Raw genomic sequence first — 26115 nt, 5'->3', positions numbered from 1 at the left:
AAAAAAGAAAAAATCCTGCCACAATAAATCACATCACAGTGGAGATCTCTATCTAACCAGAAAATTCTCAGCCCAGACAATGGCTCATTTATTTCCAACAATATTCAATACAACAGAATTCCAGCCCGACAAAAGGATTTCTACAGGTTCTTGGAGTTGGTTGCAAAGGGATTTAACCTACATAGAAAAGAGAGCTGTTCAATTATAGATTCCCAGGCGTGAGGGAGACCTTTGTAAATAAATTGTAAGGGGGTCTGCTGTAAATGTGGCTGCTTCCCTGGGGGAGCATCTCGCCTCCAGACAGCGAGAGGCAGAAGCACTGTGGCCCTGCCTGGAGGACGTTTGGGTAAATATTTGGGTAGAGACGGCTGCTGCTGGGATGGTGAGCAGAGCCGGTGATCGGAGGGAATGGCCCTCTCTCCCAGGCCCGCAGATGATACATTTCTATAAACATCCAGGCAGGCAGCCTCCAAAGACTCCTGAGCTTTCCAAACACATTTCCTATTCCATGGTCAGCGGGACTGCGTTGCAAGCAGGGGCGGTAAAGAGGAGGCAGGAAACAGGAGGGTGGGGAGGGGTCTGGAAAGCCAGCTTTCTAAATTTAACACACAGTGGCTTTTAGGCCGAGTGGATAAAAAATAAATTCCAGTGCTTAAAGCTCTTATCTTTGTTTACCATTTCCCCAAACAGTACATGACCTGGCCCCAGACTTTTAGACGGAGCAATGGAGATGCACACAGGAATGAGGGACGGGGCTGCTGGGGGCGGAGGAGGGGGGTAAAGAGAGCAAGCGGATCACCTTCCACCCTCACGTGACATTTCCTCGGCCGGCAAGTGACCCAGGACCTGCTAGTGTCACAGGCTGTCCCTGACTAGATGGGGTGGGGCTGAGGGTGCTCGTGATTCTTCGGACCATCCTAGCTGTGGAAGGCACCACGGGGTTGCCCACGTCCACCTCCTTTTGATGAGGGACCCATGAATACCCTCCAGCGACCTTTTCAGATGCTTAGTGACAACTTTTGACAATCTCCAGTGGCCAAGGGGCCTTGCCTATTTCATTAAGTTCTAGTCACTGGAAAATCCTTCCCTATATTGAGTCAAAATCGTTCTCCCTGGGCCTTACACCATTGGGCCTGGGTCCGCCCCACTAACTAGAGGGGCAGCACGTGCTTTTCCTTTGTCGCGTGTCTGCTGCTCTCATTTCTGCCCTTGGCTTGCTCGGGTCCCCCCGCCACCCAGATTCTTTCAGTGTGCCTCTGGGAGGGGTGCGCCAGCCCCAGCTCGCTCCCACTTGCTCCATCCCCTCTCCCGGTGCTCATCTGGAGCTGGCTTTGGTCTCCCCTCCCCCACTCAGCTGACTGAGGCAGTGTCCTTTCCTTGTCCCTAATCTCTGTGGCTGTGTCCGTGGCTGGTGTCCAAGACTCCGTCCAGAGTCCCTTCCTTTCCAGTCCCTCAGCCTCCTTTCCCTGGGTGGCCCTGTGGTTCAGTCCTCAGTGCCCTGCTTTTCTTTCTGACCCCCATCCCAGGGGACTCATCCCCCTCTGTGCAGCTGAGCTGGGCCCCATATCCCCTGGGGCCCCCCCGCACAAGCCTGCCAAAGCAGAGCTCTCCTGGAGGGGCAGCCTCGCCCGGACCCGTCCTCCTTCCAGCTTTCGGCCACCCAGGAATGAAACCTAGGGATCGCTTTCATCACTTCACTCCCTGCCTCCTTACATGTGAAGACTCACCTCCCCTGGCAAGTCTTCCTTTAAAATTATGGGGACTCGGGGCGCCTGAGTGGCTCAGTCGGTGAAGCGTCTGCCTTCGGCTCAGGTCATGATCCCAGGGTCCTGGGATCGAGCCCCACATCGGGCTCCCTGCTCCGCGGGAAGCCTGCTTCTCTCTCTCCCTCTGCTGCTCCCCCTGCTTGTGCTCTCTCTCTCTGTCAAATAAATAAAATCTTCAAGTAATGGATGCATTCCTAGAGATGTATCAACTACCAAAACTGAACCAGGAAGAAAGAGAAAACCTGAACAGACCTATAACCACTAAGGAAATAGAAGCAGTCATCAAAAATCTCCCAAAACACAAAAGCCCAGGGCCAGATGGCTTCCCAGGGGAATTCTACCAAACATTTCAAGAAGAATTAATACCTATCCTTCTGAAACTGTTCCAAAAAATAGAAATGGAAGGAAAACTTCCAAACTCATTTTATGAGGCCAGCATTACCTTGATCCCAAAACCAGACAAAGACCCCATCAAAAAGGAGAATTACAGACCAATATCCCTGATGAACATGGATGCAAAAATTCTCACCAAAATACTAGCCAATAGGATCCAACAGTACATTAAAAGGATTATTCACCACGACCAAGTCGGATTTATCCCTGGGCTGCAAGGTTGGTTCAACATCCGCAAATCAATCAACGTGATACAATACATTAACAAAAGAAAGAACAAGAATCATATGATCCTCTCAATAGATGCAGAAAAAGCATTTGACAAAGTACAGCATCCTTTCTTGATCAAAACTCTTCAGAGTATAGGCATAGAGGGTACATACCTCAATATCATAAAAGCCATCTATGAAAAACCTACAGCGAATATCATTCTCAATGGGGAAAAACTGAGAGCTTTCCCCTTAAGGTCAGGAATGCGGCAGGGATGTCCACTATCGCCACTGCTATTCAACATAGTATTGGAAGTCCTAGCCACAGCAATCAGACAACAAAAAGAAATCAAAGGCATCCAAATTGGCAAAGAAGAAGTCAAACTCTCACTCTTTGCAGATGATATGATACTTTATGTGGAAAATCCCAAAGACTCCACCCCAAAACTGCTAGAACTCATACAGGAATTCAGTAAAGTGGCAGGATATAAAATCAATGCACAGAAGTCAGTGGCATTCCTATACACCAACAACAAGTCAGAAGAAAGAGAAATTAAGGAGTCGATCCCATTTACAATTGCACCCAAAACCATAAGATACCTAGGAATAAATCTAACCAAAGAGGCAAAGGATCTGTACTCAGAAAACTATAAAATACTCATGAAAGAAATTGAGGAAGACACAAAGAAATGGAAAAACGTTCCATGCTCATGGATTGGAAGAACAAATATTGTGAAGATGTCAATCCTACCTAGAGCAATCTACACATTCAATGCAATCCCCATCAAAATACCATCCACTTTCTTCAAAGAAATGGAACAAATAATCCTCAAATTTGTATGGAACCAGAAAAGACCCCGCATAGCCAGAGGAATGTTGAAAAAGAAAAGCAAAGCTGGCGGCATCACAATTCCAGACTTCCAGCTCTACTACAAAGCTGTCATCATCAAGACAGTATGGTACTGGCACAAAAACAGACACATAGATCAATGGAACAGAATAGAGAGCCCAGAAATGGACCCTCAACTCTATGGTCAACTAATCTTTGACAAAGCAGGAAAGAATGTCCAATGGAAAAAAGACAGTCTCTTCAACAAATGGTGTTGGGAAAATTGGACAGCCACATGCAGAAGAATGAAACTGGACCATTTCCTTACACCACACACAAAAATAGACTCCAAATGGTTGAAAGACCTCAATGTGAGACAGGAGTCCATCAAAATCCTAAAGGAGAACACAGGCAGCAACCTCTTCGACCTCAGCCGCAGCAACTTCTTCCTAGAAACATCGCCAAAGGCAAGGGAAGCAAGGGCAAAAATGAACTATTGGGACTTCATCAAGATAAAAAGCTTTTGCAAAGCAAAGGAAACAGTCAACAAAACCAAAAGACAACTGACAGAATGGGAGAAGATATTTGCAAATGACATATCAGATAAAGGGCTAGTATCCAAAATCTATAAAGAACTCATCAAACTCAACACCAAAAGAACAAAGAATCCAATCAAGAAATGGGCAGAAGACATGAACAGACATTTTTCCAAAGAAGACATCCAAATGGCCAACAGACACATGAAAAAGTGTTCAATATCGCTCGGCATCAGGGAAATCCAAATCAAAACCTCAATGAGATACCACCTCACACCAGTCAGAATGGCTAAAATTAACAAGTCAGGAAATGACAGATGTTGGCGGGGATGCGGAGAAAGGGGAACCCTCCTACACTGTTGGTGGGAATGCAAGCTGGTGCAGCCACTCTGGAAAACAGTGTGGAGGTTCCTCAAAAAGTTGAAAATAGAGCTACCATACGATCCAGCAATTGCACTACTGGGTATTTACCCCAAAGATACAAAAGTAGGGACCCGAAAGGCTACGTGCACCCCGATGTTTATAGCAGCAATGTCCACAATAGCCAAACTGTGGAAAGAGCCAAGATGTCCATCAACAGATGAATGGATAAAGAAGATGTGGTATATATATACAATGGAATATTATGCAGCCATCAAAAGGAATGAGATCTTGCCATTTGCAACGACGTGGATGGAACTGGAGGGTATTATGCTGAGCGAAATAAGTCAAACAGAGAAAGACATGTATCATATGACCTCACTGATATGAGGAATTCTTAATCTCAGGAAACAAACTAGGGTTGCTGGAGTGGGGGGTGGGGTGGGAGAGATGGGGTGACTGGGTGATGGACACTGGGGAGGGTATGTGTTCTGGTAAGCGCTGTGAATTGTGCAAGACTGTTGAATCTCAGATCTGTACCTCTGAAACAAATAATGCAATATATGTTAAGAAAGAAAAAAAGAAGAAGAAGAATGTAGCAGGAGGGGAAGAATGAAGGGGGGGAAATTGGAGGGGGAGAAGAACCATGAGAGACAATGGACTCTGAAAAACAAACTGAGGGTTCTAGAGGGGAGGGGGGTGGGAGGATGGGTTAGCCTGGTGATGGGTATTGAGGAGGGCACGTTCTGCATGGAGCACTGGGTGTTATGCACAAACAATGAATCATGGAACACTATATCTAAAACTAATGATGTAATGTATGGGGATTAACATAACAATAAAAAAATTTAAATAAAAAAAAGAGTTAGCATGAAAAAACAAAAACAAAAACAAAAATAAATAAATAAATAAATAAAATCTTCAAAAAATTAAAAAATAAATAAATAAAATCACAGGGACTCTGTCTCAGGCTGCACATGAGAATTTCCCGGGGAGCTTTTAGAACACTACCAACCCCTGCACACCAATCCACCAATTAATGCTGAATATTTTGGGGTGGGGCTCCGGCCTCAGTGGGGAGCAGCCAAGATGGAAAATCACTGTTTATATAGCTTCCCTTTCAACCCCATGCCCACTCTGACTGCTGTACTCTCATCAGAGCTCTTCATTCCTGCCGGGACTATTGCAATAGTCTCCCGTCTTATTGTCCTATTGACCAGCTCGTCCAACTGTCCTCTTGTACGTCATTGTCAGAGCACAAAATACCATTTTTCAGCCTGTCACCTCTGCTCATCAAACCTTCAGTGGCTCCCTATTACCATAATAATATATCTCTGAATAAAGAAGTAAATGGTTTCCCAAATACATAGTGAGTTGAATGTATGGGATTGGGTCTTGTCTCCTCTCTTCCCCCCTCCCCACTCCCACACGCTGCTAAGGACATGCCACACCCATGTCATAAACGTACTCACTGTCTACGTGGGGAGAGAGTGAACAAAAAGAATTTCTCTGCAAATTAAATGCAAAACTCTCCCCAGTGCAGAGAAGGTGAGCAGGGTGATTTAACGGTCATTTACTTAGGGGCTTAGTTCTTTAAACATCATATAAAATCGGCTGTTAATGGAGAGACAGAATCCTAAATATTACATAACAGCAGATAATCCAACGACTCGAATCTAGTTGATCTGGGAATTTTATGCTTATGAGTGCTTATGTCTGATAATTGGGACAATTTTGAAAAACCAGGTGATTAGAAGTGTCTTGTTTGTCCCTGCCTCTCCTCTTCCCTCCATGCCCACTATAGGGATAAATAACTCTGCTCCCCCAATAATACGCCATTTTTTCTCTCAACCCTTTCCTGGAATAGAGACAGTGGTTGGGTTTCAGCATGTTGGAGGGGCAGGCGGAGGGAAGCAGGGGCGAGGGGGAGCCCACAGTGAGATGTGATCAAGGGAACGGGCGTGTGTTCAACAGGTCAGCCATTAAAATTTCAGGCAAGATGTACACCCAATATGTAAAACTGCCCAAAATATCTACTAAAGCTGAACATACACATTCCTTGTGACCCAGCAAATTCACTCCTAGGCATAGACCCTGCAGAAGGGGGGACACATGGCCACCAAAAAACATCTGCAGCAATGTCCAGCTTTATTTATAATGGCCCCAAACTGGGGCAACTCAAATGTCCACCCACTGTTGAACACGAGAGTGGACACACGTCAGTGCCCCGCCTCACATGTGGGTGAGTTGCCAACACACGCCCAACAAAAGCCTACATCGTGCATATTCTGTTTAGATGCAGATTTTTTTTTCTTTTTAATGTTATTTATTTATTTATTCATGAGAGTCAGAGAGAGAGAGAGAGAGGCAGAGGGAGAGGGAGAAGCAGGCTCCCCGCTGAGCAGGGAGCCCGATGCGGGACTCGATCCCAGGACCCTGGGATCATGACCTGAGCCGAAGGCAGACGCTTAACCATCTGAGCCACCCAGGCGTCCTAGATGCAGATTTTTAAAAGGCAGAGTAATCTCTCGAGTTAGAAGGCAGGATAGTGGTTGCCCTTGAGGGGGGCGGGGGCTGTGACTGGATGGGGTCACGGCGGTGATCCAGAATGCTGGCGATGTCTGGGGTCTTGAGCCGGACGCGGGTACACAGATGTGCTCGCCTTGTGAAAAGTCACTGAACTCTGCACTTTAGTTTGTGCGTTTTTTTTTTCTGTCTGCATGCTATTCTTCCAAAAAACATACATAAGGAAAGGGAGGGAGGGAGGGAGCGAGGAAGGGGAAGAGGGAGAGAGGGGAGCGGGAGGGAGGTCGAGGCAGTACAGCATGATGGACAAGTCATGGGATTTGAAGATCTGGATTTAGTTCTGACTCTGCCATTCACCAGCTGTGTGACCTTGGATAAGTCACTAACCTCTCTGAATCTTTTCTTTTTTCATCTATAAAATAGGCAATAAAAACTGCCCTACCTACTGCACGGTGCAGTTGTCAGGACCCAATGGTATAACAGATGTAAAAATCCTTCTGTGCACAGTCAACTACTGCGAGAGACAAAGCTATTGCTATCTTAGATCTGTGAAGACAGGAATTCCTGGGGGAAGTCAGGGACATCAATAAAGCTCCAGCCAGGGCCATCGGTGGTGAAGGGCTAGCACTTGCGGGGTGTGTGCTTGCGTGTGTGTGTGTGTGTGTGTGTGTGTGTGAGTGCGCACACAGGCAGGGTTATGTTCTTTCATTACAATCCCCTCACCTAATCCCTTAATGGCCCAGCCCTCAGAGTACAAGAGCTCCTGGAATAATCCACAGGTTTACGTGACATGGGTTCTGTCTCCTTTCCTTTAAAGTGGGTGTAAATAGATACTATATACACTCTCCTAATTACTTTTTCTAAGGTATGGACGCATGGCTGCATCTAAGTCTGCCACATTCTTTAAATTAGCACGCAGGACTTTCTGGGCATCGGCGAGGCAAGGCAGTGATGCTGAAAGATCATCCCTCCGACCCCCGTTGCCTCTTGCCGCCAACCTGGACCAGCTCACACGGGCCCATTGCTGGACTCTCAAAGACAGCAAGTCAGAGCCTCTGTTTAGAGAACCGGTCAGCGAGGAGCCCAGGTCCCCGAGGAGCCGAGGTCCCCGCTCGGGCCTCGCCCGCGGGACTCAGTGCTCATCTCAGGAGACTGGTCACAAGGGGAGGGGCTTTTCTGCTGGGTCAGTGGTCAAAAGGGCAAATCCAGGGTTGCTCCATTTTCCATGGTTTGGTTTCATATTGTCGTCTTATGTTCCCCAGAGAATGAGAGCGAATGGAAATCTTTATTCTTCCTATGGGCTGTATGAGCCCTGGCTGTCCCCAGGCTAGAGTGCCGGGTCTTAAGGGATTTCAAGCTCCCCGAGTCTGGAGGGCAGAACGGAGCCCACTTTCTGTAACACCGCATCCGGCGACAAATGCCCCATTACCAGTCCAACTGCTTGGGGAGGACAAACCTGAAGCCGCCCCCACTTCTGTTTCCTTTAGCAGAATAAGAAAACATCAATTTTTCTATTAGGTTCCCTGAATCTCCAGGAAAAATCTTTTTGAAAGCAGTGACATTTTTGTTTTCTTTTTCTCCTTTATTCTCCACATCCTATCATCTGCACACACCCAGCATGTGGTGTATGTGTAGGTGTGAGTGACTCAGGGAGGGTGTGTGTGTGTGTGTGTGTGTGTGTGTGTGTGTGTGTGTCTAGGTCTCAGAGAAAATGGCACACAAGAATCTAAATGTGGCAAAATGACATTAATAGGTCAGGAAATAGTATTATTTCTTATTTAAAAGGATTTACCCATAGATTTTCCATGAGGTTCCCTTAACCATCAGGTTTATCCATCACATTTAAATATTGGTTTACAGATCTAAGCTATGTGATAAAAAGACTAAGAGACCAAGGACCTTAGAAATAAAATTAGAAGTTACTGCCCACTGAAAATCAAATATAGATGGAAAAAAATCTTCTGGGAAATTAGGGAACTTTGGATTGAGAATGTAAACCATGTGGCAAAGATTCAGTTTATGTTTTAATCTCTATTTTCCCCAATATTTAGCAATCAAATATTTACTATTTAATCAGTATTTCCCACTATCGGATAATAATAAATATTTAATATCTATTTTCAACCTTCTAAGAGTGCAGTTACTTATTTTATGAAATAAATCCCAGCTGAAATAAGTTTTATAGGATTTTAAAATCACTTTCTTCCTTAACACGTCCTTATAGAGTCATTTTAATACGTGCCACAGAAGGCCTGGTGGTGAAATGAGCTCCCTGCCACCGAATACATTCAAACAGAAGGATTATCTGCTCATTTGGTGCATTACGGTTTCCAGAGACCCGTCACCTTACCGTCTCCTTCGCCCTGCCCTGCGAGCTGGGCATGACCCCAACTTACAGGCCCGGTGACCTGTTGATGTTGCCTTGGCAACCGGCCCCAGGCCACAGCTGCTGGGCGATGGATCCAGGACGGAGACCCTGGCTGGACCCAGTGACCACCCCGAGGCATGGCCAAGGTCAGGGAGAGAGGCTGCAGCAGCAACCATCCCCGTTGGGTGGGAGGCAGGACAGGTTGATTCTAATTCTGAGTAGTATGGCCCGTGCAACAGGAGTCAGGGAGAACCCTCAGGGATCCCTTTTTTTAACGTTATCTTCTGGAAACACAGATGCTTAAAGTGCTTCCTGGCTTGAAATGAGAGGATACTCTGCTCAGAAACCCCCCTGGGTTCTCCTGACATTCCAGGCCAAGCGGGCCCTCCTCAGCCCTTACCAGCACAGAGGGTCTGAGCACCAAGGGCGACAGCAAGGGAGGGGCTGGGCCAGAAAGCGCAGCTCCCGGCTCCCAGCCTCCTGCCTGCGAGGATGGCGCTGCTATTTTAAACATGTTTAATTCTTTAGCGCAGCTCCAAGTCTTTGCATGGAGCTACTCCACACACTACTGTTATTTACATTGCTATTTAGTGTTTCAGCTTTTTTTCTTTTTGAAGGAAAACTTTAACCTAGACAAATTAGAAGACCACTTGGGAGAACTCTGTCCCCCTCACCCAGCGTCCTCGAGAGTCCACTGCGACCCCTCTGCTTTCATCCATTTCCCCACCTTCCCTCACTTCTAGGTTTTGTTTTTTTTAAATCCCAGATGTCCTATCATGTCATTGGTAACTATTTCATTCTGTATTTCTAAAATACAAAGGCTCTTTTCTAAAACAGGACCACCATACCATCATCACACTAAATACAAATGAACCATAATTTCCTAAGTGTATTGAATTGAATACCCAGTCAGGGGTCAGGGTCCTGTGATGGACCCATGGATTTTTTATTTTTTTTTTTAGATTGGTTTGTTTGAACCAGCATCCAAACAAACCCACCCACTTTTCACTGGCTTCTTCTATTCATCCTAAAGATCTCAGTTTAGGCATCACTTCCTTTTGTCAGCTTCCCTGATCCCAAATGCCTGGGATGTCTGTCCTCTGTTCTCTCACAGAGCCTTGTGCTCACCACTCTCTAACCCTCCCCATTGCTTTGCGTCCTGAGATGGACGGTGAGGTCCAGGAGGGTGGGGAGGGTCCCCATGTGTCAAAGTGATGTGCCCTGTGCCTAGCACAGTGCCTGGCCAATAGTCTGCACCAACTCGGCACATGTCCAACGAATACATGAGTGAATGAGTTCTCAAACAGAACTCTGTTTCCCATTCCTCCTAAGTCTGTTCTAGAACACGTTCCACATTCAGTATAATGATTTGCATAGAAGGCAGCTTCACCAAAGAGCAGAGACTTGATCATTTTTGGATCCTCAGCACCTTGCCCTGCACCTGACAGGCTAAGTAGGGGCTTATGGAGGGACTGCTAAATGAATAAGGACATGGGTTTTCTACTTCAGGTTCTATCTGTGTGCTTTTGGCTTCGAAGGCTTTCCTCTCTGGGTCTCATTTTTCTCATCTTCATAATGAAGAATTTGGATTCACGATTCCTTTCGGGGGTATAATTTGTGATTCTGAGTAGGGGCCCAGCATTGCTGGGGAGTCCCCATTTGCTGTACACTTGCTGCCCTCTGCTGGCGGGACTGGTGCAGGACCCCTTTATCCCCGATTTTCCTGAAAAGGACTCAGGGAGCCAAAGGTCCAGATGGGTGGATGGTCTGTCAGTGGGATAGGGACTTGAATTTCATTGCCTCACCTGGGTTTGATTAAAATGTGCAGGCGTGAGCCTCCCTCCACCCCATCTGCCCACTTCTCCCGCGGGAAGGATCCCTGGGGTAGATCACAGAAGGACTAAGGCAGCAAGTGGTCTCTCCCCAGGGCTCACATTACAACTGCTGGCGGGGGGGGGGGGGGGGGGGGGGGGGGGGGGGTTGGGGGGAGGGCTTCAAAGGGAGAACTGGTGCCCAGGCCCCACTTCAAACCAACAGATGAATCCTTATATATTAAAAGCCGTCCCACTGCTTCTAATGTTCAGCCACACTGAGAACCACTGGACTAAGCTGATATTTACATGTGTATCTTGAGCCAAAAGCTTAGAAGTACAGTAGAAAGCTCATCCAGAGAAAGAATAAATGAAGACTTTGACTTTATAATATCAAATTCCCTTAGCCTGCTTTTAAAGGCTTTCTTTCTCTGACAAATGCTGATAGCTTCTAAATCACAAATTTTGTCTGGGGAACCAATACCATTTACTGCTAGGGACGCTGCTTGCAGATCTGTTTTTTTGGTTTCTTTTTTTTTTTTCTTTTTGAGATTTAGTTCTATATTTTGGTACACAATACCACCATTTCTTATTTATTTATTTTACATGTTCTGCATTTGGTAAGTGTCCTTTGGTGGCAGGTAACAGAATTCAGCTGTTGCTAACTGGGGCCATAAATGAGAAGTGCTTTAAGAGTTCTGATCCACCACCCACGGGGCTACTTGCAACCAGAAACTGGTGCTCTAAGGGACACCAGGATATGGTGTCTCTCTCTGTCGTTTGCCTCTGCCTCTCTGCACATTTAATTCATTTCTTCTGTCTCACAGCCAACTGGAATTTTCTGCTCATTCATCCACAAGGCAGAACATGGTCACCAACAGATCATGACTCACCAGTGTTCAGTTTCCACCCACTGGACCAAAAACTCCTTTTTCTCTGCACTAGATCCAAATTTCCAGACTGGTGCCCTTGGGTCAGAGGCTCACCCTCGGGCCAATCAACCGTGGCCTGCATGGCCAACTCCACCATTCTTTGACATAAAACGGAACTATGGGGCCCCTCACTCAAAAGGCAGGGGCAAGTGCCATTAACAGTAGATACAGAGGTTCTCCCTTTTTTCTTCTTCTTTAGCATGAATCTTACCATTCACCTTTACGTCACGCAACGCCAGTTTTAAATGTAAATATCAGAGCATTTAACTCACGTGCAGAATCACTGAAATTACACAATTTGTATTTTGTGACTCACAGGCCAGAAGAAACAAGCACAAATCAAACTACTAAGCATTAGAAAGAAGAGAGGTGCCCCAGGGTCCCCAAGGAGGCACTCCCCCATGCAAGGGGGTAGTGCGTGGGCTGGGGAGCCAGGCCCTCACGCGTGTCTGGGGGCCCTGCCCCCTTCTGCCAGCCACTAGACCCATGCAGGGCATGGTGTGGCCAGCTGCAGGCCCGAGAATGGCTCTCTGAGGCGGGGGCCACTCAGGGCCCCTCCGTGGACAGCTGGGGGCCTGCAGCCTGGACTTGCCCCCAGTGCTGCCCTCTGCCGCCCTGGGAGGGGGGGGGTCAAAGGAAGCGAACCTCCAAGCTGAGGATTGCTCTTGCAGCAGCACTATCTGGTTGAGAGAAAGAAGGTGGTCACCAACCAAGCAGGTGACGCACTCTGGCTCTGTAGGGAGTGGGGTGAGCGGGAGGACTTGGGGAAACCCAGCAGAGCCGCGAATAAGCCTCCATGACCCCATTCTAACCCTCCCCCCCCATCCTGCTCCCCAGCTCACATCCCATGTGTCCCTCCTCCCCAGGCCAGGGGTGACGGCAAGGGTGACAGTTTCACTCCAGTGGGCACTGTCCAAGGGACCCTGGGGTCCCCCCAACACAGGGTGCTGGGTCATGCTTCTCCACGCCTCCGCCCTTGAGTATCTAATCTGCATTTCCCGACCTTTCCTAACCTGACTGAAGAGCAAAATCTCCTTGTCTTCATTTGTATTTTTCATCACGGCAACTTTATTTCTCCTTCTATGCTCTGCCCGTTCATATCCTTTGCCCATTTTCCTAATGAGTTTCTTTTCTTACTGACTTAGAACGGCTCTTTAGGTTTTGTCACTATGCGTCTTTTATTTCACTAGAACTTTTTTCTTTTTTTTTTTTTTTTTAAGATTTTATTTATTTATTTGACAGAGAGAGACACAGCGAGAGAGGGAACACAAGCAGGGGGAGTGGGAGAGGGAGAAGCAGGCTTCCCGCGGAGCAGGGAGCCCGATGCGGGGCTCGATCCCAGGACCCTGGGATCATGACCTGAGCCGAAGGCAGACGCTTAACGACTGAGCCACCCAGGCGCCCCTAGAACTTTTTTCCTTTATCTGCGATTTCACGCTGCATTTTTTAACTTTATGATGTACCAGTTACTGCCCCCGTGGTCACCCCTCCGAGGCTCGGTTTTCTCATCTGAGAGATGGGAGAGCGGCTGCCTCGTGGGTCTACAGGGAGGATTAAGCCAGATCGTGTCTATGCAGTGTGTAGCCACCACGCCACCCTCTCTCCATCAATGCTCGCAGCTACGCCTGCCGCCGTTGCATTAGAACCAAACTTCTCTGTAGGACACTCCAAGGTCCCCAAGTCGCAGGCTGGCCGGGCTGGTCCGCGGTAACATACAGCACCACGACACAAGTCCGAGGGAACACGCGGGGTGCTGACCTAACGCAGCTTGGATTGTACTGACTGCATTTTGCCGAGTCTCCGTTTATGAGCCTGCGAAGTTGGAGCAGGACTCTAAAGCTAATGGAGAAGCCAGAAAGCTGTGGGACTCAATGGGACTCAACTTTCTTCATTTGTCACGACCCCCCTCTCCCCCAGACGGCCCCTGACTACAGCAGCCTCCAGGAAGGCCTGCCCTACCTGGACATGGTGATCGCGGAGACCCTGAGGATTTACCCACCGGCTTTCAGGTATGCCTGAGCTCCCCCACCTCCTCCCCCTGCCCAGGCCCCCACAACCCAAAGGCCCTTCAGGACATCACTGTCTAGGCTCCTCACCAGTCCTCAGTCTGTCACCACCTGCGTTATCGAGAATGCTGGACTCAGGTTCCTGGAAGGCAAGGCCTGAGTCTTGGGTTTCTTGGGTTTCAATGGCTTCCACAGAGTGACCATAGCAGTAAATGTCTGGCTCATTTTCCTCTACATTAACTACCTTCTCAAAGGTTCACTGGTCTGTTCTTAACATGACCTTCCTCCCCAACCCAAGCCAATCTCCTTGGCCTCGTAGCCTTCAATGGCATTTGCTAGTCCTCCTGCCTGTTCGTCCGTTTGTCCATTCTTTCATTTGGCAACTGTTTGTTGAGTCGAATGCTGGGCCAAGCATGGGGAAATCGGCCGTGTACAAAACAGATAAAACCCCTGCCCTTGGAGTTGATGTTCCAGGGGGAAAATTCCAAAGTCTGGGAGGCTGCTCCTCACTCTCCAGCCACCCACCCCTGCCCCATCCTTCGAGCTCCAACCCGACCCTCGCTACCCCGGGCAGTTTGCCTCTCCTCCCCCAGCATTTTCGAGCAAACTGTACTTCCTATTACATTCTTGGACACTTCTCACCCCCTCTGGAACATCTCGCCCGTGGACATCTGCTCACACCACCAACCTGTAAGTGCCTCGAAAGCAGGAATCTGGTCTTCTGTTTCTTTCCAACTCCCCCTAAACAAGGCAAAACATGGAGCACAGGATCTTAACTTGGGCCCCCAGGCCTTTAGGGAGGGAAACAGTGACCAGATTTCAGGTTCTAGAAACAAGAAGCAACACAAAGCATTTAACCTATCATAAGTTCCACTCTGCAGGTCTAAAAATTAGTATACCCCATCATCCATATGGAGGTACCTTTTGCCATTCTAAAAGAGAAAATGTGGATGCTTTGAAGATATCGCATTATATTCCAAACCAAAAACATCATAGAGTGTGATTATAGATATTGTCCAAAGTGTTTGGACCCGGAGCAAATACAGAGAATTCCAGAGATGTGAGTGGCATCACATGGTCCTCAAGCACACAGGGTTTCAGGGCCCTGAAACCCCAGCACTTGCCGGGCCGCTCTCCTGACGCCGGCGTTAAGACCGATTCTGTGGGCCTTCCCTGATTTCCTTGGGAGCCATGGCACTGTCATCCAATCCTGCTTTTTTAATGATTTATATCCAGCTTCCCTCCAAGGGAACTGTGGGCAGCTGCTATACACATTAAAATGAAGCTCAAAATAAGACATTCAGTGATAGAACAAAGGCCATCCAGGGGGAAGAAGACTTTACAGGACCCCAGAGAGGGCCGATAACGGGGGTCAGGTCCCCGCTCGGGTGCGCGGCTCCTGCCAGAGAGGAAAACCAGCTGAGTTGAACAGGCGCGTTCTCTGGCAGGAGGAAAGTCTAGAAAGTGATCAAAGACAGGTCCTTTCCTGGATCTAAACCCAATCAAGAACTCGACGCGTGAGACCTTGTAGCCGGTATGCGCTGAGTGACAAAGTGAACAGGCTCTTCAACACCCAAATGCTCTGATCGATTCTCTGAGTGACCCTTAGAAACAGTACTGCGTAAAAGGCGGCCACACGGCTCCGGGGAACCAGCAGTGGGTGATCTCACTCGAAGGCAGGACAGAAATGAGGGAACTGGGATGAACTGGCTGACTCCCTCATCAAGTCACATAGAGTACCAGTGCTCCGTAATCGCAGAACAAATTCAGACAGAAAGTCGAGAGTCTCACACCTCTGCCCTTCGTGGGCTGTGTGACCTTGGGTAAGCGCTGTGCTATTCTGTGCTTCTGCTTCTGGGTGTTCAGTGGGCACACAATGCCTGCTCGCCCCCCCACCCCCAACGAGTGGTGAGAAACAGTGGGACAGAACTTCTGAAAAGCTGCACACTCTAAGTCATATGTCACCTAACATATGAGGTGAAAGCAAGAAGAACTGCCCTTCCAGGCGAAGGGCCAGCTTCCAGCCCGCTCCGGTCCTGGCAAGCCACGAGCTCCTGGGCCTCACCCTCCTCCATACCTACTCTGCTGGAATTTTTAATCCTATCAGCTCTGCGGACTTCTGTTAACAAACAACAGAAAGGAGAGAGCCAAGCCATCATTATTCTCAGCCAGACGAGAGGCCAATTCGCTTCAGCCCAGGCAACAGATTTGGGGGTGAATACAGATAGAATGCGAATTTTATTTATTTTATTCTACTTTATTATTTTAATCTCAGAAAAGTGCGTTGTCTTTTCCCAGGCCCTGACGCACCTTGACTGATAACCATTATCCACCAAAAAAAAAAAAAACTCAGAATGGCCCCTGTAGAAAACTTACCAACTCTTGTTGAAGTATTATTAATGTGAATCCAGGATTCCATGCAGTATACATATTAATAGCATTGGTAGCTTAGGATCCGAATGGGGGCCCCCAAGTCCTGGCTTCTCTTGTTACATTAAAGGTTCCTGACAGAGTAATGAAGGCTGCCAGGAGCCTCGGGTTGCTCTTAATTCTTTTTTATAAGCAAGAACAGAATATAATGGTAATTAGTATAATAACTTTATCTCCTCTGAGATATTTAGGAAAGTCCAGCCCTACAATTTGAAATAAAAGCCAGCATAATTTTTAATTTTTAAAGTAATTATCTGTATTACGAAAATAGTAGGCTTGTACTTAAAAAAAAAAAAAATACAAAAACCAAAAAAGCCTAAACAATACAGAAGGATCTGAAGAAAAAGTTGGCACCTCTGGTCCCCTGCCATCCTCCAGCCCAGTCCCATCCCTTAGAAGAAATCATGGTGGAAGTTCAGGTATTCTTCAGAAATTTTATATTTGTGTGCAAACATCTATAGTCTGGCCCTTAAAAATACAGTGTAAAACGGACTGTGCCATGGCATTTGGTAAACAATCTGACCAGAAGTTTTGTCCTCAGTAGAAGTTATCCATAGTGACACAGACAATGAATGGAGATCAGATGTTCAAACCCAAATTTCCTTTAGGTAAAGCGAGGGGGTAGGTGAGGGCCATTTAAAGAGGCTTAGCCATGGACAGAAGATGAGGGAAAGTGTGGCCAGGGTCATAACCCAGCAAGCCTCCCACAGGGAGAAGCCCTTCAAAGGTACCCGTGTTCCCCCAGGCAGGCCTAAGAGAACCCTTCAGGCTTGACGGATGAATGCATATTCACTGAGGGCCAAAGGAGTCTAAAGAGCTTGGAGGCTTCAGGGTTGTGGGCAGTAGAAGGTTAAGGGGCAGGGGGTAGAAACCATCCTGGTCACCCCTGCAAGAAGGCTGGGCCTCCTGTCCCCCTACCCCCCATTCCACACTTCAGGCTCAGACCCCATTTGCCCCAGCGCGCTGCCGGCAAGCTCTGCTTGTTGCTGTGCATCAAGGCAGGGGTGACCGACATGTCCCCACAGGTTCACGCGGGAGGCGGCGCAGGACTGCGAGGTGCGGGGGCAACACATCCCCGCGGGCACCGTGGTGGAGGTGGCCGTGGGTGCCCTGCACCACGACCCTGAGTACTGGCCACAACCGGAGACCTTCAACCCAGAGAGGTGAGCTCAGTCCCTTCAAATGGGCGACGCGAGTGTAAGGCGCTTGGGGGAGGCGGCCAAGGGGAGACAAAGATTTAGTAAAGTTGTCCCCAGTTAAAAGTCATGGAAAATAGATAGTCGAGAGACATAATTTCCAAAGGACATAACTGTACCATTTTTAAAAGGCCCGAACAGAATGCAGAGTTTTCACATTTCAGCAGCCCTGAGTGCAAGTAACAGGGCAATTTCTAATGGGTGTCCTCTGTTCAAGCCAAGAAACGGGACACAGGATCGAATTGCTGGTGTGCACTGGAACGTAACAAAACATCATTTCCTTTTTTAAAAAAAATCGGGAGCTTGTTCCAAAACAAGAGTAATCACAGAAATTTCTCCCCGAACTCAAGAGATCCAGCTATGCTAACAAGGTCGACCCAGATCCCCACTCCTTGGTCCCCTATGTGGATTGGGTCCCTTGTCTACATTTCATTTCTAGGCTCCCGGGTTGAAAATGTCTGAGCAGGCATCCACACCCTCCTCATCCGAATCGATGGCTACCCCTTCCTGGTGGGATCTGGCAGTGGGGAGGGCTGGGCAGACAGACCCTGTTTCCACCTTGAGGAATTTCAAATTCCCGTGGAAAGAGGCCCCACCCCTACGACCCCGCCCCGGGGAAGCCATGGGCAGCGGGACCCAGATAAATAATTTCCGGCTGAACGCGGTGAATATCGAGCGCCAGGGCTGAAACCCAAGTGAGCTGGCTATTATAAGACAGTGTGGGCACCCAGCTCTACTGTCCCGGAGCACAGGTGGCAAATGCTATGTGACAGCAGGTAGGAGAATTCCTGCAGCGGCCCAAACACAAAGCCCCCAGTGGTTCCAGTTTCACCGCGGGAACCGGAGAGGCGGGTGTGGGCAGGGGAGCCGGCGGCCAGGGTGGCCTCCGTGGATAAACCCGCACGACGCCGCCTCCAGGCAGGGCTGGTCCCCAGGGATTCTGCTCAGGGAGCTGGTGACGCCTGGTGTCCTGTTCTGGCTCGTGGGGAATCTGGAGCCACCTGTGGATTCTTAAGACTTTTATCCTGGTGGATCCTAGTGAGCCTTCAGATTCATTAACAACACAATCCGTTCTGGGGGCGGGGGGCAAGAGGGCCTTCCAGGTGATCCTTCTCCTCCGCAGTCCGTCTAGGGCTTTGCGGGATTGCGGAGAGGGCGGGACGGAAGCTCAGGGACAGCGCGAGGGCCCGAGGGGACAGGAGTCTGTTGACGGAGACGGGGTTCAGGCCCACGTGCTGGGAGCGCGGCCTCAGATGAAGGGGCCCCTCAGCCACTGCGAGCGGCTGATGAGGCCCCCCGGGGAAGGGAGGCGGGTGTCCCGGGGCCTACCCTGACCGCCCGCCCCCCCCCCCCCCCCGCAGGTTCAAGGCCGAGGCGCAGCGACGACGACGTCCCTTCACGTACCTGCCGTTCGGGGCGGGCCCGCGGAGCTGCCTCGGGGTGCGGCTGGGGCTGCTGGAGGTCAAGCTGACGCTGCTGCGCGTCCTGCGCCGGTTCCGGTTCGAGGCCTGCGCGGAGACGCCGGTGAGGCCGCGGCTCGGGGCGCCGAGGGAGGGGGCGGTCCTCACCCCGGCTCTCAGTGCCGGGCCAGTTCCTCCGGATCCGCGTGAGGGGGGTGGGAATAATCACACCTTCCCCCCCTCCCCGCCCCGGTCCTGTTGTGTGAGGGTTGAATGGGTCCGCACAAGTGCTCCAGTACGCGCCCGGCACAGAACCCGAGTCTGCGTTCCTATTACTACGACCGACCTCCTCTGTTCTGCGAGGCTGCGCCTGCGAGGCTGGAGCTCTTCCCTGTTCAGCGAAGAGGACCCAGGGATCCCCCAGAGTAGGTTGTATTATTCCCATTCTTCAGGTGAGGAGCTAAAACAAAGCTCAGAGAGGTTAAGTCACTTGCCTGAGGCCACGCACCTGGGCTGCAGGCTCTGTGAGGGGAGGAACCAAGTCTGTCTGCCCTATTCACTGTTGCAGTCTCCAGCACGAGGAACGGCGCAGGTGCTCACGCGTTCACTGAACGAATGTTAAAGAGCAAATGAACGACTAGCCAGGGAGCGAAGAAACGGGTTCCAACCAGATGTGGCGCGCCCCCCAAACCTCCCTCCTTCCTCTCCCTCTAGCTGCCTCTCTGCCGTGTCTGTGCCTACACAGCCTGAACATGGTGCCCCTCCATGCCTGTTCAGGAGGCCTCTGCACAGCCGGACACGAGCATGAATGGGGGCAGGTACTAAGTACACAGTGATGAGTGGACAACTTCTAGAGTCCGAGAGTGGCATTGCCTCTGACAAACAGAGACTGGGTTCAAGGCTGGAGAGAGGGAGGGGCAAATTGGAAACACAGAGCCAAACCAACAGAGAGAAGGGCAGGCCCCCAAATGACTGAGGTGTTCCGTGTGTGCAGGACTTCCTTTTGGGGTTTGTCTCATTTCCCCTTGATCTTGACAAACGGTACAGCAGCCTTTGTCCCAAAACCCTGCTTATGCCTGGCATTCCCCAGCTCAAGAACCAGGCATGAGTCCCTGAGCCTCCTGGATCTACGGAGAGCTCGTCTGAGCCCACTTTGTGTTTTCTGCCCCAACTTCCCACTCTGGGAGGGTTTACCCACTCCTCCCTAGCTGGAATGCCATCCCCCGCCTCCACTTCCCTGCCCCCAGCCTAATCCCATCTTCCAAATCCTTTAGTGTTCCCTCAGATCCCAAAGTGGCCCTTGAGAAGTCCTGCTTACAGGGCTTCTCCCATTCCTAGCCCCACCTCAGGTGTCCATTCCTCCAGGAAGCCCTCCCTGACTTTGCTAGCTCCAACTGATTCCTTTTTGGAAGTCCAATGGTGTTTCCAGTTTGTCTAGACTGGTGTTAATACAGTAGCTGCTAGTCACATGTGGCTATGTAAATTTTAATAATCAAGTAAAAAACTCAGCCCCTCATTTGCGCTAAGCATATTTCTAATGCTCAGTTGCCATGCGCGCTACTGGCTACCATACGGGATAGCACAAGTTTAGGTCATCTTGTTTCTTGGTGATATAACTTGTCTCCCATTTGAACTGTAGCCCCCAAAGACATCTGAAAAGCCCACCAAGACCCCAACACTAAGGCCCAGTGATTCTTCTTTCCCTTAAATCGTTCATTCACATTAGCCATTGAACCATCATTTTACACAGGACTCAAGGGGAAACGCTGCTTCTTGAGTAATTCTTTGGCTTTTCTTCCAAGTCCCCAGTCCACCATCAATCTGCCTTGTAAGTTAATGAGGAAAGCTTTCTGAATGGCGGTGAGGCTAGACCACAGCACACATGAGAAGGGGACAGTATGAAGCCACTCTCCCAAAGCCCCTTGGAAAGAGAGGGGGCTGCTCAGTTACCACCAGGGCACCGGGGAGTGAGAGGAGGGGAGGTGAGAGAGTTTGAGGCTTTGCTCTTCACTTTCCAGTTGTGTGACCTTGGACGAGTCACTTGGCCTCGTTGAACCTCCATTTCTTCTTTTGCAGAGTGAGATACTACTACTTCTTATGCAGGCTTCCTGGGAGGATAAATGCTAAGTTCCTTACTCAGCGGCAGCATTTTATTAACATGGGAAAGAGGGTCAGGCACCAGTGTGCTGCTGGGGCCCCAGCCCCCAGTGTCCCCGAGATGCAGCTTTGCCGGCTTCTCAGGGCCATGCTAGGGAGGCTGCTTTGCTCACTCAGCCCTGCTGTCCCTCATTTCCACAACCCCAGGCCCAGTTCCAAAGAAGTTTCCCTGTAGTTGCAGTTAGCTGTAACCAGTCTCTTCATCTCTCTTTTAGGTACCACTGCAGCTAGAATCCAAATCTGCCCTAGGTCCAAAGAATGGCGTCTACATCAAGATTGTCTCCCGCTGACAGTTAGTGTTATGAGGACACTCCCAGATTCAAAGAAAACCTTCATGTGGAAATTCAGATTTTGGGCAAAAACATCACTGAAGCAATTGAAAGAGTCCCTGACATGCAAGTATAAAAGAGGTCTTTATATAATATTTCCTAAATGCTTAATAAATGTTTGTTGCACTTAGTTTTGACTTTGCTGATGATGTACAAACCACTGATCCACCTCTCTCCATCAGGGATTGCTGATAAATAAGCAAAAAATGTACTTTTGCCAAAATGACTGAGAACTCGGGGTTTTGAAGGAAGTCCTGGCCTCAGGATGGAAGGAATCTATAGGGCAGAGGACACGGGGACGCTCAGGTGAGCTGCCCTGGATGGCACCAGCTCCTGGGCCTCTTCAGCTTCTGGTGCACTCGGGGTGTGTGACTTAAAAAAAGGACATTTATCAGAAGCCCAGCTTCAACAGTGGCTCAAAAGCTTTCTTATGCTTTGATTTTCCTACGTAGGATAATACTAACTTTATAAGGTTTTAATACACAGAAGAGTGAGGGAGACTGAAATGTAGTCATCGGACCTTCTCTTAATTTTGATCAAAGAGTCAAAATATAGAAGCGAATTTGTTAAAACTATCATGTTGCTGAGAAGGGCTCTCAAGTTGAATCCCACATCTGCCACCACCCACGTGGCTGCTGGTCTTCCCACATCCTTGTGCCTCTGTGTCCTCATCTGTAAAACGGGGCAGCTGACCTCGATCAAAGCCCCCTCCTCTGCACCATCTGAGCAGCATGAAGGAGTGAATGTCCTATAGATAGCATTCCGAGCAGGAGTCGGGAAGCATGGCTACCCAGACGCTGACCCATCTTTAGGCTGTTTCAGGAGAGCTGGCACAAGAGGTTTCCACGTATCCATGGCTGTGGATGCTGCCTCTGCCGTTGGGTCCTCTCCCACTCCAGCCCAGAAGACCCCATGCTTCCCCCAGAGTCCTTCCCCAGAGACAGGAAGGCAGCCTCATCCCCCAGCGCTGTCCCAGCCAGCCCATCACACAGCTCTCTCTCCACCCTCGCTCTCACCACTTCTCCTGCCTGGGCCCCAGCCCCTTCTAGATGTCTGGTCCTGGGGCTCAGACTCATCGGAGAAAGCCACACGTTCCCATTCCTGGTGACCCATCTGCCCTTCCTGACTGGCCTGCCCATCTCCCAGCCCCCGACCCTCTATGGCCATCACAGAGCCTCATCCTCGAGAAGGGCCCAACGGAGCAGCTGGCTCCCTCCTCAGAGCACAGCCTGCACCCAGCGCCCCTGGCCTGTCAGCTCCATCCATTGGCTTCCCTCACCTTCTCTGTCCAGGTGCTTCTCATCTCCACACAGCAGTGAGGCTTCCTCATGTTCTAGAATTGCTGGACTCGGCCCTTCCACTGTTTCAACCCACAATCCCTAGCTCCCCTGAAATCCCACCATCCGTGTGCAATGCCAGCTACCACGGGGCAGGAGATGGCATGGACTGGACCCTCCACAGGACCCTTTAGCTGGCTCTCAGCCAGGTCCTCGTGACTAGTCGGTCACACACACTTGCCCTGGGTGCCACCATCTCTTTGCACCAAGAGAGTTACCATCATTTTGACTTCGTCCCATCACATGCCCACCCCCCTGATCCCACAGCCTGGTCACACGGACCCCGTCCGTCTCTCAAATTTCAGGTCCAAGTGGGTGTTCTTCCTGGCTTGCTTTCTGAAAGGTGAGCAAATCCAGGGCCCCTGCAGTCTTTGTAGCTCAACTGCCTTTTCTGGAGCATGTGATCACCTCCCACACCAGGTTTCTCCAGCCATCCGTCCCACCCACACTCCCCAGTGGACCATCCTTGCTGCCCATCATTCAGCTCCCAGCAGCCAGATGGTTAATGAGCATGGGATCATTTACATTTAAGACTTAGCAGGCAAGCACCTGATTTGATGGTTCTCCCTGACACCCCTCTGCCTCCCCGCCTACACTGTAGTAGGACCATGACTCAATCAAAAAGCAGTGAATAAAATTTCATCAGTCAGGGTATGGGGTAAATATTTTGGTGGCTCTGAAAATCATACCATGTCCAACCAGGTGACGAGCCCAACAGGTGGGTAAGGTAGTACTGCTGTTGCTACATTTTTCTGGTCATAGAATTCAGTTCTTCTCTGCCTTGATTAGCTGACCTGTGTAAGGTTCCAGGGCATTCCCTACACCTGTTCCAAAGATGGAAAAACTCAACAGCCTTGGATCTGAGAACTTGAGGCCAAATGACAGAAGCGGAGGCGTCCCATGAAGTGGACACACTGTATTAGGAAGGTGGGGGGATGGGCAAGAAGGGTGTAGGGGAGGAGGAGGAGGAGCCCATTGCTGAGGACTGAACCCGGAGACCAACAGGGAGAGCCACCTCATGACACAGAGCTGCCCTGCCCGCCCCTCCTCCCTGGAGCAGAGCCAGCCAGTGCCCAGCAGAGACTCCCATCGACGGGGTGCTTGGGTGGCTCAGTCGGTTAAGTGGCTGCCTTCAGCTCAGGTCATGGTCCCAGAGCCCTGGGATCGAGCCCCACATCGGGCTTCCTGCTCAGCGTGAGGCCTGCTTCTCCCTCTCCCACTCCCCCTGCTTGTGTTCCCTCTCTGTCAAATAAATAAATAAAATCTTAAAAAAAACAGAGACTCCCATCAACTGCTATGTGTGCAAGACACACTCAGAACGCACCCACCCCTCCATGTCCACAACACATGCTGCTCAGTAGTCAATCTGGGTTTTGTGGAACTTGAAATTCATAGCGGTTGGGGGAAAGAAAAAAAATATGAATATGTAACTTTTGCAAATTTAACGGAGATGTAGGACCATGTGGCCATATAGTTAGGGCCCCTCTTATGGTTGTGGAAGAAGCCCCAGCAAGTGAGTGGCCCTGAACCTTCAGGTTCATCAGCTTTAGGATAAGTCACACACACAGCCCCCAAGGCCAGTACTGGGGCTCTGTTATATCCCAACACCCAGAAAAGTGTCTGTACCCCGCAGGTGCTCGATAAATAGATGCTGAAGAATGAGCTTTGGTTGTCGCCCACTTCAGATAAATATTCTTTTATTTCCATTCTGCATTGTGACATTTGCAGCACAGGTATTCAAATCTCACAGGAACAGAAAACCCACATTCGGAGGGTGTCCAGTGTGCTCAGATGTGGGAATGGGCCTTCGTGGGCAGAGCCCGGGGGTCCTTGGCAGCCACTCATCCCTGTCACCTTCCACTGAATGGTGTGGACCCCGCGACAGGGCCCCAGTGACGCCACACAGTAGCCACTTGCTCTCACACTGTGATTGATGGGCCGACTCCAAGGCCAGAAGCCCAGGAGAAGAGCTGCCTGGATTAGAGCCAGAGCAACAGACAGGGAGGACTCCTGCACTGATGGCTACTGTGTCATTTTGACAAAAAATTAAACAAGATGCCACTGAGACCCTGAAAAACCAAATGACTCACGGCAGAGACAGAAACTTAAATTTAAAATCAATCCATAAAATAGTATCTAGAAACTCTGTGCCTGGTGCTAATCAGCCGCAAAGTCAACAAAGAGTGTAAGTAATAAAACTTTAACACACTAGTAAAAGGCAATAACAGGACCACCTATAATCACTTCTGGTTAGTCTAGTAACGAGCCCAAGAGTGGCTTAAAACCGAAAACCATTACCAGTGCGAGATTAAGAATGTAACTTCATCAGGAAGTCAACGTTAAATGAACAGTTCATTAAAAGTTTTTGTTAAAAAAACAACAAAAAAAAACCCAAAAACCACACCTTCCCGAATAGCTACTCCAAGGAAGACAGGCCTGAAAGGCATTAAAAACACCCTGGCGGGCTCACTACCAGCCCCCAAAGAAAGATGCCAAGGAGAAGAGGGTGGAGGCCCCCACCATGGGCTTGGTGGAGCTGACGTACTGGATGATGTACTCCGGGTAGACCTGGTGCTTCTCGAAGACCACGAAGATAGAGGGGTCAGACATGCTGTTCACGCAGCTGTCGTAGAAGACATTGCCAAGGCCCTCCTTGGCCGGGGGGCGGACGAAGGCGGCGTTGCCTCGGATGAACTCCCCCACCAGCACCCGGGCCAGGAACATCATGTGGGACTTGGTGTCGGATTTGCTGTAGTGGTGGGAATATGCGGCGTCTCGGGCAAAGTAGCTCCCTGCAAGGACACACGTGGGCTCAGCTGGGCGGCGGGGGTGGGGGGTAGCCCGCAGCCTGGAAGGGGAGGCTCGGGTGTCCCGTCAGCCAGGTGACACCCCTGCCTCCCTGTCCTCCCATTTCTCCAGCCTCTTCCCTCATGAAGGGCATCAGAGGCATCACCAAACTCTGAGAGAGAAAACTCAAGTTCTGACTTGGTCCCTCAAATCCTAAAGGTCCCCTGGGCACATCACTCCCTAGCCCCCAAACCTCAGCTTCCTCAGCTCTAAAACGGGGCTGTCATGCCAGCCTCATAGGGTTGGTGCGGAAAGAGCATAAGATCCCATACACGGAGCACTGTAGCCACCAGCAGCCCCGCATCGAGAATTCCGAAGTTCGTTGAATGGGACCTGCATTGGAGGCTGCCACACACACATTCAGATATACGACCCACCACTGGCTTCCGTCCATCCTGCCCCTGCAGCTGTTGCCACACCTGATTAAGGCTGATTGATGGACAAGTGATAGAGTCGGAAGAGGAGCTGCTGACTACAGCATCACATCATATGAGAAGTTTCAACTTAGCAACCATGTCATGGTTACAGCAAAGAACGTCCTTGTTCTTAAGAGGCACTCAAGGAGGAAAGGGCATGATGTATGCCACCTACTTGCAAATGGGTCCAAAGAAATAAAGCCAATGCAGCAAAAGGTTAAAGCTGATGAATCTAGGTAAAATTTATGCAGGAGTTTTAAAAATATT

At 49.7% G+C, this 26115-nt stretch overlaps 2 protein-coding genes across 2 annotated transcripts in view; one reads left to right on the top strand and one right to left on the bottom strand.

Annotated features, from left to right (window-relative positions):
- The window catches only part of TBXAS1 (thromboxane A synthase 1), a 152299-nt gene extending 130613 nt beyond the window's left edge, over positions 1 to 21686 (top strand). Inside the window, exons 10-13 of the mRNA XM_032401464.1 lie at positions 13648 to 13739; positions 17192 to 17329; positions 18724 to 18886; positions 21135 to 21686. Of these exons, the coding sequence (XP_032257355.1) occupies positions 13648 to 13739; positions 17192 to 17329; positions 18724 to 18886; positions 21135 to 21209 (468 nt within the window). The 3' untranslated portion in view covers positions 21210 to 21686. The remainder of the gene's footprint in view (positions 1 to 13647; positions 13740 to 17191; positions 17330 to 18723; positions 18887 to 21134) is intronic.
- A 2162-nt stretch (positions 21687 to 23848) lies between these two features.
- The window catches only part of PARP12 (poly(ADP-ribose) polymerase family member 12), a 35802-nt gene continuing 33535 nt past the window's right edge, over positions 23849 to 26115 (bottom strand). The window contains exon 12 of the mRNA XM_032401463.1: positions 23849 to 25377. Coding sequence (XP_032257354.1) covers positions 25055 to 25377 — 323 coding nt within the window. The 3' untranslated portion in view covers positions 23849 to 25054. The remainder of the gene's footprint in view (positions 25378 to 26115) is intronic.

The sequence above is a fragment of the Phoca vitulina genome, unplaced genomic scaffold, assembly GCF_004348235.1.
Source record: "Phoca vitulina isolate PV1807 unplaced genomic scaffold, GSC_HSeal_1.0 scaffold4, whole genome shotgun sequence".
NCBI lineage: Eukaryota > Metazoa > Chordata > Mammalia > Carnivora > Phocidae > Phoca > Phoca vitulina.
This window is presented reverse-complemented; position numbering and strand designations above follow the sequence as displayed.